Source organism: Schistocerca nitens, chromosome 1 (genome assembly GCF_023898315.1).
Source record: "Schistocerca nitens isolate TAMUIC-IGC-003100 chromosome 1, iqSchNite1.1, whole genome shotgun sequence".
Taxonomy (NCBI): Eukaryota; Metazoa; Arthropoda; class Insecta; order Orthoptera; family Acrididae; genus Schistocerca; species Schistocerca nitens.
The window spans coordinates 1,308,377,362-1,308,394,136 of NC_064614.1; the positions used below are offsets into that span (position 1 = coordinate 1,308,377,362).

Here is a 16,775-nt window from a genome sequence, read left to right on the forward strand (position 1 = left end):
AGATACGCGTACCATCACATTTTCGACTTTGATAAAGGTTGGATTGTAACCTATTGCGTTTGCGGTTTATCGTATCGCGACATTTCTGCTCATGTTGGTCGAGATCCAATGACTGTTAGCAGAATATGGAATCGGTGGGTTCAGGAGGGTAACACAGAACGCTGTGCCAGATTCCAACGGCCTCGTATCACTAGCAGTCGAGATGACAGGCATCTTATCCGCATGGATGTAATGGATAGTGCAGCGACATCTCGATCCCAGAGTCAACAGATGGGGACGTTTGCAAGACAACAACCATCTGCACGAACAGTTCGATGATGTTTGCAGCAGCATGGAATATCGGCTCGGAAACCATGGCTGCAGTTACCCTTGACACTGCATCACAGACAGGAGGGCCTGTGATGGTGTACTCAACGACGAACCTGGGTGCAAGAATGGCAAAACGTTATTTTTTCGGATGAATCCAGGTTCTGTTTACAGCATCATGATGGTCGTATCCGTAATTGGCGACATCACGGTGAACGCACATTGGAAGTGTGTATTCGTCATTGCCATAGTGGCGTATCACCCGGCTTGATGGTATGAGGTGCCATTGGTTACACGTCTCGGTCACCTCTTGTTCGCATTGACGGCACTTTGAACAGTGGACGTTACATTTCAGATGTGTTACGACCCGTGGCTCTATCCATGATTCGATCCCTGCGAAACCCTACATTTCAACAGGATAATGCATGACCGCATGTTGCAGGTCCTGTATGGACCTTTCTGGATACAGGAAATGTTCGACTGCTGCCCTGCCCAGCACATTCTCCAGATCTCTCACCATCTGAAAACGTCTGGTCAATGGTGGCTGAGCAACTGGCTCGTCATAATATGCCAGTCACTACTCTTGATGAACTATGGTATCTTGTTGAAGCTGTATGGGCAGCTGTACCTGTACACACCATCCGAGCTCTGTTTGACTCAATGCCCAGGCGTATCAAGGCCGTTATTACGGCCAGAGGTGGTTGTTCCAGGTACTGATTTCTCAGGATGTATGCACCCAAATTGCGTGAAAATGTAATCACATGTCAGTTGTAGTATAATACATTTGTCCAATGAATACCCGTTTATCATCTGAATTTTCTTCTTGGTGTAGAAATTTTAATGGCCAGTAGTGTATATACACACATGAAAAACAGAAATGCTAAATTGAAATATTAAAATTCTAAACTTTCAAATTTTATTTGCTAATTTCACATAGCTCTAGTCATAACATCCTTTGTGATGAATAGTGGCCTGGGTAACAATGATGTTTAGTTTCAATATGGGGTAATAATTCTGTGTGATTTAAAATTGTCTACCATATATTTATTGATTTCCTGGTGCATGCTTGTGTTTGCTGTATTCCTCACCAAAATGTTTTATGATAAAAATAAATGACACACACCTCACAGTTCTTTAAAGCATTCTCTCTACAGTCGAGTTTTGTAAAATATGTAATAATCTGTATTTCTTGTCTTCCATATATCATTCTTCTCGTAAAAGTAGAATAATGTTTGTAAATCCTCTAGATGGGAGACCAGTGCTGAGGTAGGTAGTGTAATAAATAATAATTGATATTACAATATAGTTTGTGTGATGTCCTTTAGAAATGAGATATGATAAGCTTACAATATAGTCACCATTATGAAGAAACCTGCACATCAGAGAATCGGGGCTTTATCTTGGTCATGTGGCTTAGACACGGAAAAAAGATGAGATAGTTCAAAATTTGTCTGACTAATCATAATTGGTTTATCACTGCTATTATAGTATTCCACTAAATTATGCATTTATCAAATTTCCCAAGTTGTCACTACAGTTGAGTTTTGCAAAGTATGTAGTATATCCATATTTATTGTCTTCAATATGTCCTCCTTGCAGTAGTGTGTGTGTGTGTGTGTGTGTGTGAGAGAGAGAGAGAGAGAGAGAGAGAGAGAGAGAGAGAGAGAGATTAATTGTTAAAATTATTCAAAATTGTGACTACTCTTCTCTTTAATGTTGTGAAAGTAACAGCTATATTCTTTATTAGATTCCAGTGTATTTTAGGAAGGCGAACAATTTTCGCATGCCTCATTGTCATGAGAAACCACTGATACTTATTGGTCCTGGAACTGGAATTGCTCCATTTATTGGTAGGTTAAATATGTTTAATTCATCTTTAAATTTTTTGATCTTTTGTACAACTAAAAAAATTACTTTTTTGCTTATTTATTTTCACAGGGTTTCTCCAACAAAGAGAAACTGAACAGTTAAAGTTTCAAAATAAGAAACTCGGCACGATCTGGCTGTTTTTTGGTTGTCGCTATTCTTCACGAGATTTTATTTATAGGTATGTGCAAATAAAAAAATTCTGGAGTTTCTAGTGCAGTTTAAAGGCCAGGAGGAGCATATTTATTAATTCTCTGTTTTAAACTTTCAGGTCAGTACTTCAGCAGTTTGTGGAGAAACAGATCCTGTCACACTTATTTGTTTCGTTTTCCCGTGAAAGTGATGAAACTAGTCCAAAATATGTTCAGGTAAATGCAGATGTTCTCAGTCGAAAACCTTGCCGCTGCTGTACTTGTAAGTTTGCACCACAAATGAAGAATCGCTTTCTGCTGTACCCCAGTGAAGAATCGTATTTATTTTAACAACACATCTCACATAAGAGAAGCTCCTACTTGCAGTTATCATAAGTAGAATAGCTACAGCAGAGACAAGAAGCCTGAAAGACTCAACACAAGTCTTGCTGGACAGCTGAGTGGATATGAGGACGTGGTGAAGAACCTCTTGTAAATCTCTGCCAGCTACATACCGTTTTTTTAATAATTTCAGGGACAGAGGAACAAGGTGAAGAATAATAGGGTTCAGTCTTTTAGCTTTAGAGGCATTGACTTTGTATTCCCATGTTTGCGATGCTGCCTTTATTTTCAGTTGAATTGTAGATTATTTTATCTATTTCCCTCCTTGAGCACACACTGATACCAGTATAGTTGATACCCCAGCCCATCCCCCATCTTGAGTTCACAGAAGACAAATATATGACTCTAGTATACATTTATTTATGACTATATTTGGACCTGTTTTGACTTTTGCATTGTCTGACCAATCTTCCACTATTACACAACAATATAAGGAAAAGATAGATTGGTACTCAGTCAGGGTGTATACGACCCGGAACAACTGGGAGATTCGGGAAAAACCCGGTAATTTTTTACAGTTCCGGGAATTTTTCATTGTTTTAGTTTTCAGTTACATTTTTGTAGTTTTGGCTGGTAAGAACCTATATTCTAACAAAGGATATTACTGTATCCTGCTACAGCAGTATAATACTGCAGCAATAAAACATGAACAAGATAAAAAAACGAAAATAAAACTTCAGCTGCAAAGGAAATGCGCCACAAACAACAAAACACAGTGCTCATACAAGTGTCTGCCAACAGCAAAATGTGTCGAAGGCTTTAGGAAGACTATGCAATGCTTCATAACAACAAATTGCCACCGATGAGCATGACGTCATAACTATTTACATTAAATTTGTTCGAGCAGTTGCAAGTGGGCTCATGCGCATGTGCAATTGAATCATGTATGAGTAGTACCTTCTCCCGCTTCTGGCCACAAGTTTGTGGCTGTTAGCTGTACAAGCAGTAGCAGCAAGTAGCCAGAGGCTACATGGAAAATTTTACTGGTGCGGCCAAACGCCAGATTCACGCATGCGCAGCAGGGCCAGATTTGTGTGTGTGTGTGTGGGGGGGGGGGCGCCAATTCGTGTTCTTGAGGAAAGAAACCTTGTTTCACAAAGCACCTAGCATCCAGCACACGTTGATCTAGCGATTATTCATATGATTTTGAAACGCATCCATGTTGATTTTTGAACACATTCCTTGTTGATTTCTGAATAAATCATAAGTTGATTTTTGTAGAGTTGCATCATGTGTGTGAGGTCTCTGCCAGAGGAATGCTGGTCGCATATAGAAATAAAATTTCCTGCAGACAAAAAGGGGTCAGGGCTGTACAAGCTGAACCGAGTGAAGCCGAACGGGTGAATGCCAATCGCTGTTTGTTATGGGGTTGACTGGGTTTGCGAATCATCAGTTTTGTTATAATTACTAGCGAAATCCATAGTTTTGGACTACCAGTGTGGAAATAAGTGACGAACAGGAATAACAGATAAGAAAGATCACGTATTACCTTCTTCCAATCCATATGTGGCATACAGCAAACCACTGCTTAACAGTACTGGTAATGCTTTCTACCTGAGCCCCCATCTTACTCTGTTATTCGCTCCTGTGAACGGGAACGCGCTATGCAGATCTTGGTGCCTCTCGCATCCATCTAGAAAACATAACCTGAAGATGCCTAAATAAGGCGAAACGCATCGTTGAAAAATAAAAAACTAAAATTGCAACCATGAGTGTTTTTAACCAATACATATTATCTTCTTGGTGTCTCCAAGAAAATGAAATTTTGACAGAAAAGTTTTCGCCAGATCGCTACACTAGTAAGGGCCAGTTGTACAGTCCCTGACTAGCAGCCGCTTAAGTTCAGTTCTGGGAGCAGCATGGAAAACGTGTTGTATGAACACGTAATAAAGCCTAACCGGAGAATAAAAGCAACATAACTAAACCGGCAATTGTGGCAGGGTTGGTGAAATTAACAGAGAATGAGTCTTGACACTGACAGGAATAGTTACAGAATTAGTAATAGCAAGATTGTTTGTTAGAAAGAGGAAGGAGAAGAAATGGTGACATCACACAAATTATGGAAGAACGTGACGATTCCAAGTTTATACAAAAATTTCGGTCTACTACTTTTTGATCTCATGCTTGAGAAGCTGGAGCGTATGAATGAAATGTGAAACTATTTCCTAACATAAAGCCTTTTGCCTTTTGCAGGCCTAAAAGGCATTTGATATTGGTACTTAGTGAATTATATTCTGCCGTGCTATAAAAATGACCATTTGTGGGAAACACTCTCGTTTGTTTGGTGTGTGTTACAATTGCTGCAATATTAGACAAGCTTATTTAGTTTCATCTAGCAGACAGACATAATCAGATCGAGAAACCACACCAGTCTTGGGTACTATTTGTATTAACAGCTTTTTCAATATTAGACAACGACATTTCAATTTTTTGTGTAGCAAAATGTTAGACGAACTTTGATGAAGTAATAGATTCTTTCACAGAAAGGAAAGCACTCCATGTAAAGCTGTAGCAAGATTAGAGAGGAAAAAATGCTAGGACCTAAGGATTGAACAAATGTGTACTATCTTGCTTGTCTCTTGTCCTTATGGTTCTATGTATCCCATATTTAATTCTATGTCACACAAAATAGCAAGTTATTAGCGAATAGGAAATAGAGAGTGCAAATTTTCTGAAGAGTTCTTGTTCTCCCAGTTACAAATAATCCCATCCAGTATTAATTGCGAGTTGTTTTTTTTAAGAGGGGCAGGATATCAAATGGACCGATTGAGAACAGGAGAGCCTCCACAGGACATTTCAGTTTCCACTCTCATGAATATAATTTGATGGCATCCATTAGAAAATATTCACATTTGAATTCCAAGAGCGAAATACAGTGACGGGGGGGTCTCTGGAAATATTGCAGATGCACAGTGCAGTCTGAATTCTAGTGGGGAGATGGGTAGTCTCCACGTGACCTGTGTTTACGTTTAGTGATTTTGCTGTTTTCTCTTCGTTTACTACTCTCATGTCAAATGAAAATAAAATAAATCCATATAATTATGAAGGGCTAAAATAATATTACTTTCAGATCTTATTTTATTTCCACCTTTCTGACAGTCATGCATTAATCGCCTTGCAGAACAATTAAGTTATTTTTGTCGGTTTACTGAAGAAATTTGGCTTTTATTAATCTTTTGTGCCAAGGCAGTCAATTATTTGAAATGAAGTGTTTAATTCCATGCTATTGGCTAGTTTCAACTGTTCACTACATTTCAAGTGCACCTTTTCATCTTCTAGCTCGTGTTCAGTCTGACATAATAACCAAACATGAGATAATACAGTACTGGTACTCCAAAAAAATTTACATCCCGAAAACCACACTGGAAAGCTTAATATCAGGTCGAGGCCTACTTCATTGGGAATCTGGACATGCAAATGTGCACTATAAGCCGAATTATGCATTTTAGTATGGTTCACGAAATTCCGATACTCTTGGAGTATCCTCTGATGTCTTGTTTCTTTTAGGACGTAATGTAAGATCTTTAATGTAAGAACATGCAGGCTTCCTGCATCATCGTAGCTGCGCAAGCACGTTGACACCTGTCATCTGGAGCTTTCTGCCAACTGCTGTAATGAACCTATTTCTAACAGGTCGCGGGAAAATATTGCAAATGGTGGTCTGAAAAGCGTTTATAAGACGACATTGGGTTGTGCCACTCGTTGCGTGGAATGAGTTGCACGCAAATGGTTTCATATAGGCTGGCAACACCAGTATACACTTCAGTTTTGTCGTTTTGTGGGTTCCTGAGTCATGTCTGAAATGAAAGTTTTGGCAGCTGCATGCTGCACGAGTTGTGATGGAGTTAAAGCTTGTTGCGTGGAATCGCTGCATAAGAAAAAAAATAAGAAATGTGTTTTGATTGGTGACTGGATGAAGAAAAGATGTCAGCTCGGTTGCTCAGCAAACTTGCTACAGTAATTTATAATGGGAGATCCAAGAAGTTCTTTTAATTATCTTAGAATGTCACCAGAGCTGTTCACGTTTCTTCTAAATAGAGTTAATTGTGCGATAAGGAAAAAATACTGTAATACACGAAGCACTGTCGAAACTGAAATTACATATCACATTGCGTGCATTACAATCGAGAACACTCGGCATGCTAGAAGATGCAGTTTCAGTCCGTGACGATGTCTTTTCATTAACACCAATAATTATTAACATTAACTAAGAATTATTAAAATTAACAGTTACTCGAAGCAGGCCGCATTTTTAGAGAATGGTTTGCAAACTACTGCCTTGGAGATAGATCTGCACAGTGGCATTATTTCAAAATTCAGACAAATGTGAATGGGGAGCACTGCTGTGACGTTTTAAATAGATGAATATTGAATAAAGAACACAGCTTCTTGATTTGTGTACCCTTACCTCCTGTCAACAACATTCCTTAAAAAAGAGTCGGCCAACTCTAACGATGAAATTTTAGTCTTGTAGAGGAGAGCATTTCCACAGCCAGAATTCCACTTGCTTGTAGTTTTCTTAGTTCAATTGTATATGTGCTCCTAATTCAATAAATTTTGCCCTGCAGCTCAGATATTGTCTAACCATTTGTGTTCTGATCGCACATGACGGTCTCAGGAGCAGCAATATGCTGCTTATTTATGTAATCAGCATCAGTGAAGTCCCACAAACACCTATGCAAAGCATATATATCCAAAAAGTGAACATTATTTTCCGTTCCCCACTTCATAATTCAGTTTGTCCACACACTATGAACACATGTAGCCTCAAAACTCTTGTAACTAGTGTCGCCGAAGTTGGAACACACCAAAAGTGTTTAATTTCACCAACAAGTCGGACAAACACGCGGCGAGCATTTGCAGTGGCCGGTAGCGCAGTTGCCTGCACTCTAGTGTCTTGTAAACTAGGCTTTACTTTGAAAGTAAATTTCTTTTTGCGTAAGATGAACTGTGTACAATGTATCTTAAAGTGTAACACTAGGAAAAATGCAACATTAAATGTGAAAGCTTAGCTCTTGCAGCTTATTAATCTGTAGGTAGTGGAGAGTGGGTGTGGTAATTACGACAATAAATAATCACTTGCACTTCCATCAATTACTATGAATACTTTTACTCTTGCAGCGTGTACACAATACGTGTAGTATAGAGCGTGTTCTGCAGAGAACTGATCTGGAAAAGTTATGATTGTTCTCGCTGCGGTAGGGTAGTGATATTATTGGGAGGTGAGCCCAGTGGTTCTACGTCCCCACATATCTTAGAGACCAATATTGTACGTGGAAGCATTGCTTTTCTTGTAGCAACACTATGTATATTAATTTAAACCATTAGCTCTTCTAATTTGTGTGTTCGTGCTACTTAACATTGGTTGCAATTGGCTGACTACATCACATATCCTATACTCTGAATATCCACTGTCATCGGCTGACGAGATCACATGACATGAGCTGTGACGCTTACAAGAGCGCATTTCAATCTCAGTTTCAATGCTTTGGAAAGTAACATGCGGTATTTGGTGGAATTCGCAATTATACTTTTGTAATACGAAAATATGCAGCATACATGTTGCTACACATCTAAGATCTTTCCAAAATGTGTTCTCCTATCCCCCCCCCCCCCCCCCCCTCCAGTTTCGTTTTCTAAAGTACCGGGAAATTCCACGCTGGTGTATAAAAACCATAGCCATTCAAAGGATTGACAGTTTTTACAGTTCCGAAGGAAAGTATACTGTCACTTAACATTACCCAGAAGAAAATGTATTTTTAACCGGGAAATCCGGGAATAATCTGGGAATTTTTTTTTTCCTTGTCCATTTATACACACTGTCAGTGTTAAGATGACATATTGAGTTGCAGACAGGAACAACGAAAAGACATTTCAGTCAAAGCCTTCTTCAGAGAAGAAAACATGCACCTATTCATTCATTCATTCAAGCACAGGTCATGAACACGATTGTCATCTCTGGCAGCTTGGACCGGAATGCGACTGTCACATAGGGGCTTGTGGGGAAATGACTCAGGAAATATGTTTGTAGACTAGCTTGGAGACTAGGTCCAGGGGATAGTGCGTATCTGTGAAGGCTTGGTGAGACCTTTAGCATACTGGGAAAGGGAGTTCTTGTCGCTGCAGGTATGCCATCCCCAGGTGGCAAGGCTGTATGGGAGGGATTTTTTGGAGAGGAAGAGATGCCAGTAATCAAAATGTAGGTACTGTTCATGGGTTTGTTGTGGACAGATCATGAAGATATCATCAGGGGTTTGGAGTTTTGGGAGACTAGGATGGTCTCCTCTAGGTGGCCCATGAAAGGTTGGCATAGAAGGGTGCCGTGTGGGTGTCACAGATTTGTTTCCATATCTGCCTTTCAAAGGAAAAGTAGTTGTGGGTGAATGATAGAGTTAGTAATGTGTATTAAGAATAAAGTAGTGGGTTTGGAGGACGTTGGGAAAGGTAGTGTTCAATAGCAGTAAGATTGTGAGGATGATGGTTGTTGGTTTACAAGGAGGTCAACAGTGACCAGTACAGATCCAGGAGGTAAAGTGGTGGGGATGGTGGAGAATGGGTGAAGGAAGTGATTAGTATCTTTGACATTATGGGCAGTTGGTTGGAGGTGTTGGTCAATGAGTGTTGAAATTCTTTCAGTGTGGGCACAGTAATCAGTTACATGGGGTCACCCAGGATTGTTGGGTTTATGGATTTTGGGGAATATGTAGAATGTGGGTGTGTGGGGTGACATTGAGGTGAGGAGGGAAATGGATTCAGGGGAGAGGTCCTGGGAAGGCCGTAAGCATTAAACAGGGATTGGAGGTTATATTGAACTTCTGGGATGGGATCAGTCTGATACAGTTTATAGAGGGAGGCTTCAGATAACTGGCAGGGACCTTTGGCCAACCTGTATCTGCAGGTAGAATGATTAGGTCAGGATTTGCTTTTAGATTTTGTTTGGCTGCCCTTTCTTTTACTGAAAGGCTGATGTTCTGAGGAAGGGACCTGGGAAAGGATTCTGAGACCAAGTTGGAGGTAAGAACTTCCTGGGAGGTGTCCGGGGGCAATTTATGCAGGAGGAGGGGAGGATGAACTATGAGAGTCAGTATTCAATATTGGGATTATGTTAGCTTTGGTTGGAGGGACTGGTGGCAAAGAATTGCTTCCATTGCAGGGATCAGGAGGAGGGGAGTAGGTCATTGACAAGTCCAACATGGTTAAATTTGTGTATAGGAGTAAAGGTGAGGCGTTTGTATGGGAGAGGAACTTGTGTTGGGCTGAGTGCATTTGTGGAAAGGTTAACAATAGTGTTAGATGAACATTTCAGCTCTGGTTTTGGTGGAGTGTTGTCAGGGAAGTTTGGAGGATGACGCAAGTTGAAAAGGTCAGTTAGGTGCTGTGAGGGGTTGCCGAGGAGGAGCACTGGTTAGGTTGAATATGGATAGTGGTGCCCCAAGGCAGCAGTAGGTTGTAAGCAGGTTGGATAACTCATGGAGGTGGTGTCTGGAATGTTCCTCCAGTTGCCAGATAGCAAGATTTGACGATATAGCAAGGATTGTACAGTGGCAGTATGTGTGGAGGGAGCAGACATATTTCTGGGATGCCTGTGGCACGGAGATGTGTTTTTGCAGTACCAAGTTTGTGAGGACCAGAGACTAACAGAATCTGAAAACGTGAAGATCTTTGCAAAAGGAAGGGTGGGATCCAGTGAAAGAAATTTTTATGGTTAGGCTGTTGGGAGGAAGGGGGCATTCCATGGTTTAGGCTGCATTTAAGAAATAGGATGTGGAACTGGGTTCTAGCCAGGGAAAGGGATACTTTCCTGAACTGATTTCAAATAGGTACCTAACTCATGCAATTGGTGGTGGCTTCAGTGTACCCTCGATATGTTGCCAAAATACATGTTTAAAGCTGGTGATAGGCATAAAACATCGTCAGAAATTGTATTGAATGCTTTCTCAGAAAATTATTTTGAACAATTAGTTCAGGAGTGCACTTAAAGTGTAAATGATTGTAAAGTTAGGGGAAGTTTATGAGGGACTTCTACAGCCAATGTGAAGTTATACGGATGCTAACATCCCACTCCTGACTCCAACTGTAAAGTAGTTCATGCCAGGAAGGGGGATATAATTGTTACATCCCACTTCTGACACCACTTGTAAAAGAATATGTGGTTTGGGGATGGGGAGAGAAACGTCTGACACCAATGGTAATGTATAAAATGGCAGGGAAGGGTTGTTACATATGCCTCGTGGCAGCAGTATGCAGGAGGTCGGGTGGTCAGGATTTGATAGTGGGCATCCAGGGCTGCTGTTAAATCAGAAAACAGGAAATTAAGTACAATAAAGAGGATATATTTCAATATACGGAGTACAAAGGGCGTGCCTAGGGTCAGAAGTTAGCAGGTTTGTTTAGGCCAGTCTAGGAGGTTGAACAATTAATTAAAATGGGCAACGGACAGGGAAGCAGTTCATGTTGACTTATGTTGGTGGCTGGTCGCGAAGAGCAGAGCCAGAGGCTCTGCCTTCCAAGAAGACATCTGTTCTGCTCGAAGTCTGGATTCCAAGAGAGAGAAGCAACTGTGTTAGGCACTGCAGAAGACTCCAGCATGCACACACGTGATCAGTATCCCATGCACGCTATTGCAGTTTCAGCAGAGGTCTCAGGGCATCTCCTTTCAGCAGCTTTATCTGGACAGAACTGCCTCGGTTGTGAAAGGCAAGTGACTTGGGTCACATAGACAAGGCATGAATTACTCTGGGAGAAAACTTGTGAAGATTCCACTGGGCCTTTGAAATACATTTTTAAACTAATTCCCTAAAATATTCCTTGACTGGCTGCCATCCTGGACATGACTGTGAAGAGACACTTGACGTCTTTGCAACAAATAATCCGGAGCAAATAGGGAGCATCATGGTGGACAGAGGGATTAGTGATCACAAGGCAGTTGTAGCTAGACTGAATACTGTGACATCAAAACCAACCAGAAATAAAGACAAAATACATCATTGTAAAAAGTGGATAAAAATTCACATTATGCATTTCTAAGAGACAGTTTACACTCCTTCCAATCTGACTCTGTAAGTGTAGACCAGCTATGGTTTGAATCCAAAAAAATAGCATTGATTCTAATTGAGAGATATGCAACTCACAAATTAATAAGATCAAACAATGGAAACTCTAGGTGGGAATATCAAAAATGTAGGAAAAGACAGATTGGTACTTACTGTGAAGGAGACATCCAAGATGCAGACAGGCACAATTAAGACACTGACATAAAACTTTCGGTCACAGCCTTTGTCAGCAAAAGAGTGAGAGACACCATTTAGACACATAAGTGAGCACACCTCAAGCACACGCGACTGCCAGCTCCAGCATCTCATCTCAGGCCAGAATGCAGCTATCACGTAGGATGCAAGGAGCAGTCTGGAGGTGGCGGAGCAGGGTAGGGGATAGTAGTGTATGGGTGTTTACAGAAGTGAACACTGTCTGGTGGGGTGTGCAGGGACTATATTGCCAACATTGTGACAAAAAATAAAAACATGTGCAGCTGTCCTTATGATTTAATTTTATTTTGTCGCTGCCAGTTTTGATGCTTCATTGCGTCATCTTCAGGCTGTGGTGAGAAAAGAAAATAAAATCATATGGATGGCTGCAGGTGTTTTTATTTTTTGTCACGATAGTAAATGGCCGTCGTCGCAGAGACGTCCTGCTAAAAGGATGGACATACAAAAAATATTGCCAACAGGTGCAGTGTCAGGAGGTCGTGGAACAGGGGGTGGGGGAATAAATGAACAAAAATCAGAGAGGAGTAGGGAAAGACAAGTGGATTTGTTGGCAGAGGACTGCAGTTAAATAGGGTGGAACATGAGAGTGGGGAGTAGATGATGTACTTGTCTCCTCCCCATTCTCATCTTCCACCCTGTTTATCTGCAGCCGTCTGCCTTTCCCCACTCCTCTCCTTTTTTCCTCACCTCCCTGCCCCACAACCTCATGTGCTGTTCATGTTGGCAGTCTAGTGCCTGCACAATCCACAAGATAGCGTTAGTCTCTTTCTCTCCCCACCCGTATGTTACTTCCCCTTCCCCTGCCCCGCCACCTCCAGATTGCTGCAATCTGGCCTGAGATGCTGTAGTTGGAAGTCATGTGCGCCTGAGGTGTGCCTGCTTGTGTGTTTCACTGATGAAGCCTGTGGCCGAAAGCTTTATGTAAGTGTTTTAATTGTACCCGCCTGCAACTTGATGTGTCTTCTTTACGGTAAACAGCAATCTGTCTTTTCCTACTTTATAAATTAACAAGACATGGTACTGATGCCCCATGGTACACAAGACAAGTCAGAACACTGTTGTGGAAGCAACAAAGAAAAAAGCATGCCAAATTTAAAAGAATGCAAAATCCACAAGATTGAAATTTAGTGTGAACTTCAATGAAACTCTGTCTCAAAATCTTACAGAAAGCCCAAAGAGATTCTGGTCATATGTAAAGTACACCAGCAGCGAGATGCAATCAATGCCTTTACTTCGTGATAACAGTGGTAATGTGACTTATGACAGTGCTATTGAAGCAGAAATATTAAATATGATGTTCTGAAATCCCTTCACCAAAGAAGATGAAGTGAATATTCCAGAATTCGATTCTAGAACAAATGCTAACAACACGAGTAACTTAAAAGTAGATATGGTGAGTCGCAATCATTAGTTACCCAATCGTCATATCGAACCTTCAGCATTATTCTGTAGCACCACATTCCAAATGCTTCTTGTCTGCAGTGTGTATTGTCCACCTTTAACTTCCATACATGGGTACACTCCAAACAAACATCCCCAGGGACCTCATGGTTCTTTCATGAGTATGTGCACATGGGGCCCCAAGCTATTGCAGCCCATTCTTCTTTCCTGGACTGCATTTCCTTCACTTTGCCCCTCCCCCATCATCCTTGCTCCTTTCCCATTGCCCCCTCCTTCCCCTCTCTCAGTGTTCTTATTTATGTTGACTTGGCTATCCACCTGGCCCCTTGTATTCCTTGTGGTTCTATTTGGCTTGCCTGTTTTCTTTCATCCATTTTTGGTCCCTGAGACTCGTCAACTGCATGACCGACTTCACCCAGTGTCGATGTCCTCTGCTTTTGCATCTGTTACATCCTTCCCCCACCTATCTCTTCCTTACTCCATATCTGTCCCCCTTTCCTCTCTCCCTCCCCTGTGGTTCCCCTTCCCTTTCCTGCCCCCCCCCCTCCTCCCCGCAGTTCCTGTCCCTTCCTCTCAAGGAACTGCTCCTCCTCCTCCTCCTCCTCCCTCCTCCTCAGCCAGGGAAGAAATCCTCTTCTTTGGCTCCTGGCAGGGACAGGGCTCCTTCCATGGTGTTCTAAAGATAGGAAGCCTGTGGCTGGACGAGGGACTCATTCTTGAAGGCTCCTGCCGCTCGCTTTCTGTCCAATCCAGACATCACTGCCACCTCTTCCCACACTGGTAACATCTCCTCCCTTCCTCTGAGGGAGAAGAAGAAGCAGCACAAGTCCAAGGACAAGACTTCCCCGGCATCCCAGGCACCTTCACCCCCTCCTTCTCACTCCGAATCAGACCCAGTTTTTATGAATGTCACCCCATCCTCGTCGGTGATGACCACTGACCCAGTAACATGACCTCACCCTGGTTTCTTTATGTCTAACCTGAACTCTCGCCACATAATCCAGTGGAATTGCAATGAATATTACTGTCACCTACCAGAAATACAACAACTTGTTTCCACTTATTCTGCATTATGTGTTGCTCTTCAAGAAATGCATTTCCATGATGACCACTCTCCAGTGTTTCATGGTTATTGGACGTTCTGTCAAAACCATGCTGGCCCTAAGGTAGCATCTAGAGGGGTCTGCACTTTGGTTCACACTGATGTTATTAGTGTCTAGATCCCCCTTCATACCAACCTGGAAGCAATAGTGGTACAAGTGTGAACGACCCTGCAATCACTATTTTCAGTGTCTGCCTCTCTCCAAGTAGGCCTCTTCCTTATGATGAACTGCCAACCTTAATACAGCAACTCCAGCCCCGTATGTCTTCCTCTGGGACTTCACTGCATGCCACCCCCAAAGGGGGAGTGCAGCATCGGCGGTTGGGGTCTTCTAATTGACCAAATAATTCCCCCCTGCGGGTTCGGGGGTTAGAATAGGCCCGCGGTATTCCTGCCTGTCGTAAGAGGCGACTAAAAGGAGTCTCAAATGTTTCGGCCTTATCTGATGGTCCCCTCTCGGGTTTGACCTCCATCTTTTTAATTATTCCGAAGAGTGAGCCAATTGGGGAAGGGCGCCTTACATGGTGCACTGTATCCGTCGTGTATTGAGACCTTTAGCCGGCTTTTTCATCGTTAGCAATGGTGTCCCGCTCGTTTTCCATCTCTTGGGCGCGGATACGTCCCTGGGTGCGATTACCACACTGCACTCTGCAGTGTTGCTTTTAACTGCGACGACGACCTTGGACATTTTTGCACCTACGATCCAGCACGGTAGCCAGTCCGTTGTGGTGGGGCCGCCATGTACCCTGTTGGTTGTAGCCCCCTGACAACACGGGGATCGCTCTACTGATGCCTGCGCCGTTAACTCCCCACGTATGCCAAGGAATAGATGCCCGTCTCCCTGGGGCATCGGGACTCCCGGCAATGGCCATCCTGCCAGGTGGCTATTGCTGCGGCTGGGTGGCGCCCGTGGGGAGGGCCCTTGGTCGGAGTAGGTGGCATCAGGGCGGATGACCCACAATGAAGTGTGGTACATCATCTCTCGCTGGCGGCCAGCCACCAGCAGTCTCTAAGCATTCGAGGGCTCATTTTAAAGCTAACGTTTATGACCCCAAATCGTTCACATCCCTGGCCACACCATGGGAGGAACGAAAGGCAATGAATGACAGTGACGTGTATTCGCCCAGGTATCTCGTCTGTACCAGAGCTGATGGTGACTCGTTTCTATCCGTGAAGCCTCAGTTCTTTGTAGAGCATTTAAAGGACAAGTTTGGGGAGGTGGAGGGCTTGTCCAAAATGCGCTCTGGGTCAGTTTTGATAAAAACGGCATCCTCTGCCCAGTCACGCAGGTTACTTGCTTGTGACAAGTTGGGGGATGTTAACGTTACCATCACCCCACATAAGAGTTTAAATATGGTCCAGGGTATTATTTTCCACTGGGACCTACTTTTGCAGTCTGATGACGAGCTGCGCACCAATTTAGAGTGCCTAGGTGTACATTTCGTCCGGCGCATTCATCGGGGTCCGAGTGAAAAATCAGGTAGCTACCGATGCCTTCATCTTGGCCTTCGAAGGTGATACATTACCAGAGAAGGTCAAGGTGATGGTCTACCGATGTGACGTCAAACCCTATATTCCTCCCCCGATGCGGTGCTTTAAGTGCTGTTAGTTCGGTCACATGTCCTCTCGCTGTACTTCTAGCCTCACATGTCGAGATTGTGGACGCCCATCTCATCCCGATACTCCGTGTGCTCCGCCTCCCGTCTGTGTCAACTGTGGAGAGCCTCATTCCCCTTGCTCGCCGGACTGCAGTATCTTACAGAAAGAACGCAAAATCATGGAATGTAAGACCCTGGACCGACTGACCTACACTTAGGCTAAGCGGAAATTTGAACGGCTACATCCCATGCGCATGATGTCATCTTATGCCTCCACTGTCACTCCTGCTCCAGCTCCTTCAGCTGCAAGACATACAGTCAGCTCTCAGAAGACCTCACCTGCCCCCTTGATGATGGGGGCCCCTTCTCTCGCTGTTGCTCCCACACCATCTACCTCGGGAGGAGCACCCACTAAACCACTGGGGACACCAGTCCCCACTTCTAAGCCGGAGAAGCGTAAGTCTTCTTCGGCTTCTCTCGCTCAGAAGGAATCCCTTGGGTCACTCCCTTCCCAGGTTCCTACCAGCGGCACAGCAGACACCGACCAATGGCTGAAGAAGCCGCAGGTCGCTGGTCGACGGGCTTCGCGATCCTCTTTGGTCCTGGAGACTGACTCCAATAAGCCCTCTCAACAACGGCAACCAAAGGAACAGCGAGAGAAAACGACTTTGAAGACCCGTAAGACCGAGACACCTGCGGTGGC

At 43.2% G+C, this 16,775-nt stretch overlaps 1 protein-coding gene across 3 annotated transcripts in view; it reads left to right on the forward strand.

Moving 5' to 3' along the window:
• Positions 1–16,775, forward strand: part of LOC126202674 (methionine synthase reductase-like) — a 77,580-nt gene that overhangs the window by 43,689 nt on the left and 17,116 nt on the right. For all 3 annotated transcript variants that reach the window (XM_049936887.1, XM_049936886.1, XM_049936885.1), the window contains exons 5-7: positions 2,054–2,156; positions 2,245–2,353; positions 2,444–2,540. In XM_049936887.1, the coding sequence (XP_049792844.1) occupies positions 2,054–2,156; positions 2,245–2,353; positions 2,444–2,540 (309 nt within the window). The remainder of the gene's footprint in view (positions 1–2,053; positions 2,157–2,244; positions 2,354–2,443; positions 2,541–16,775) is intronic.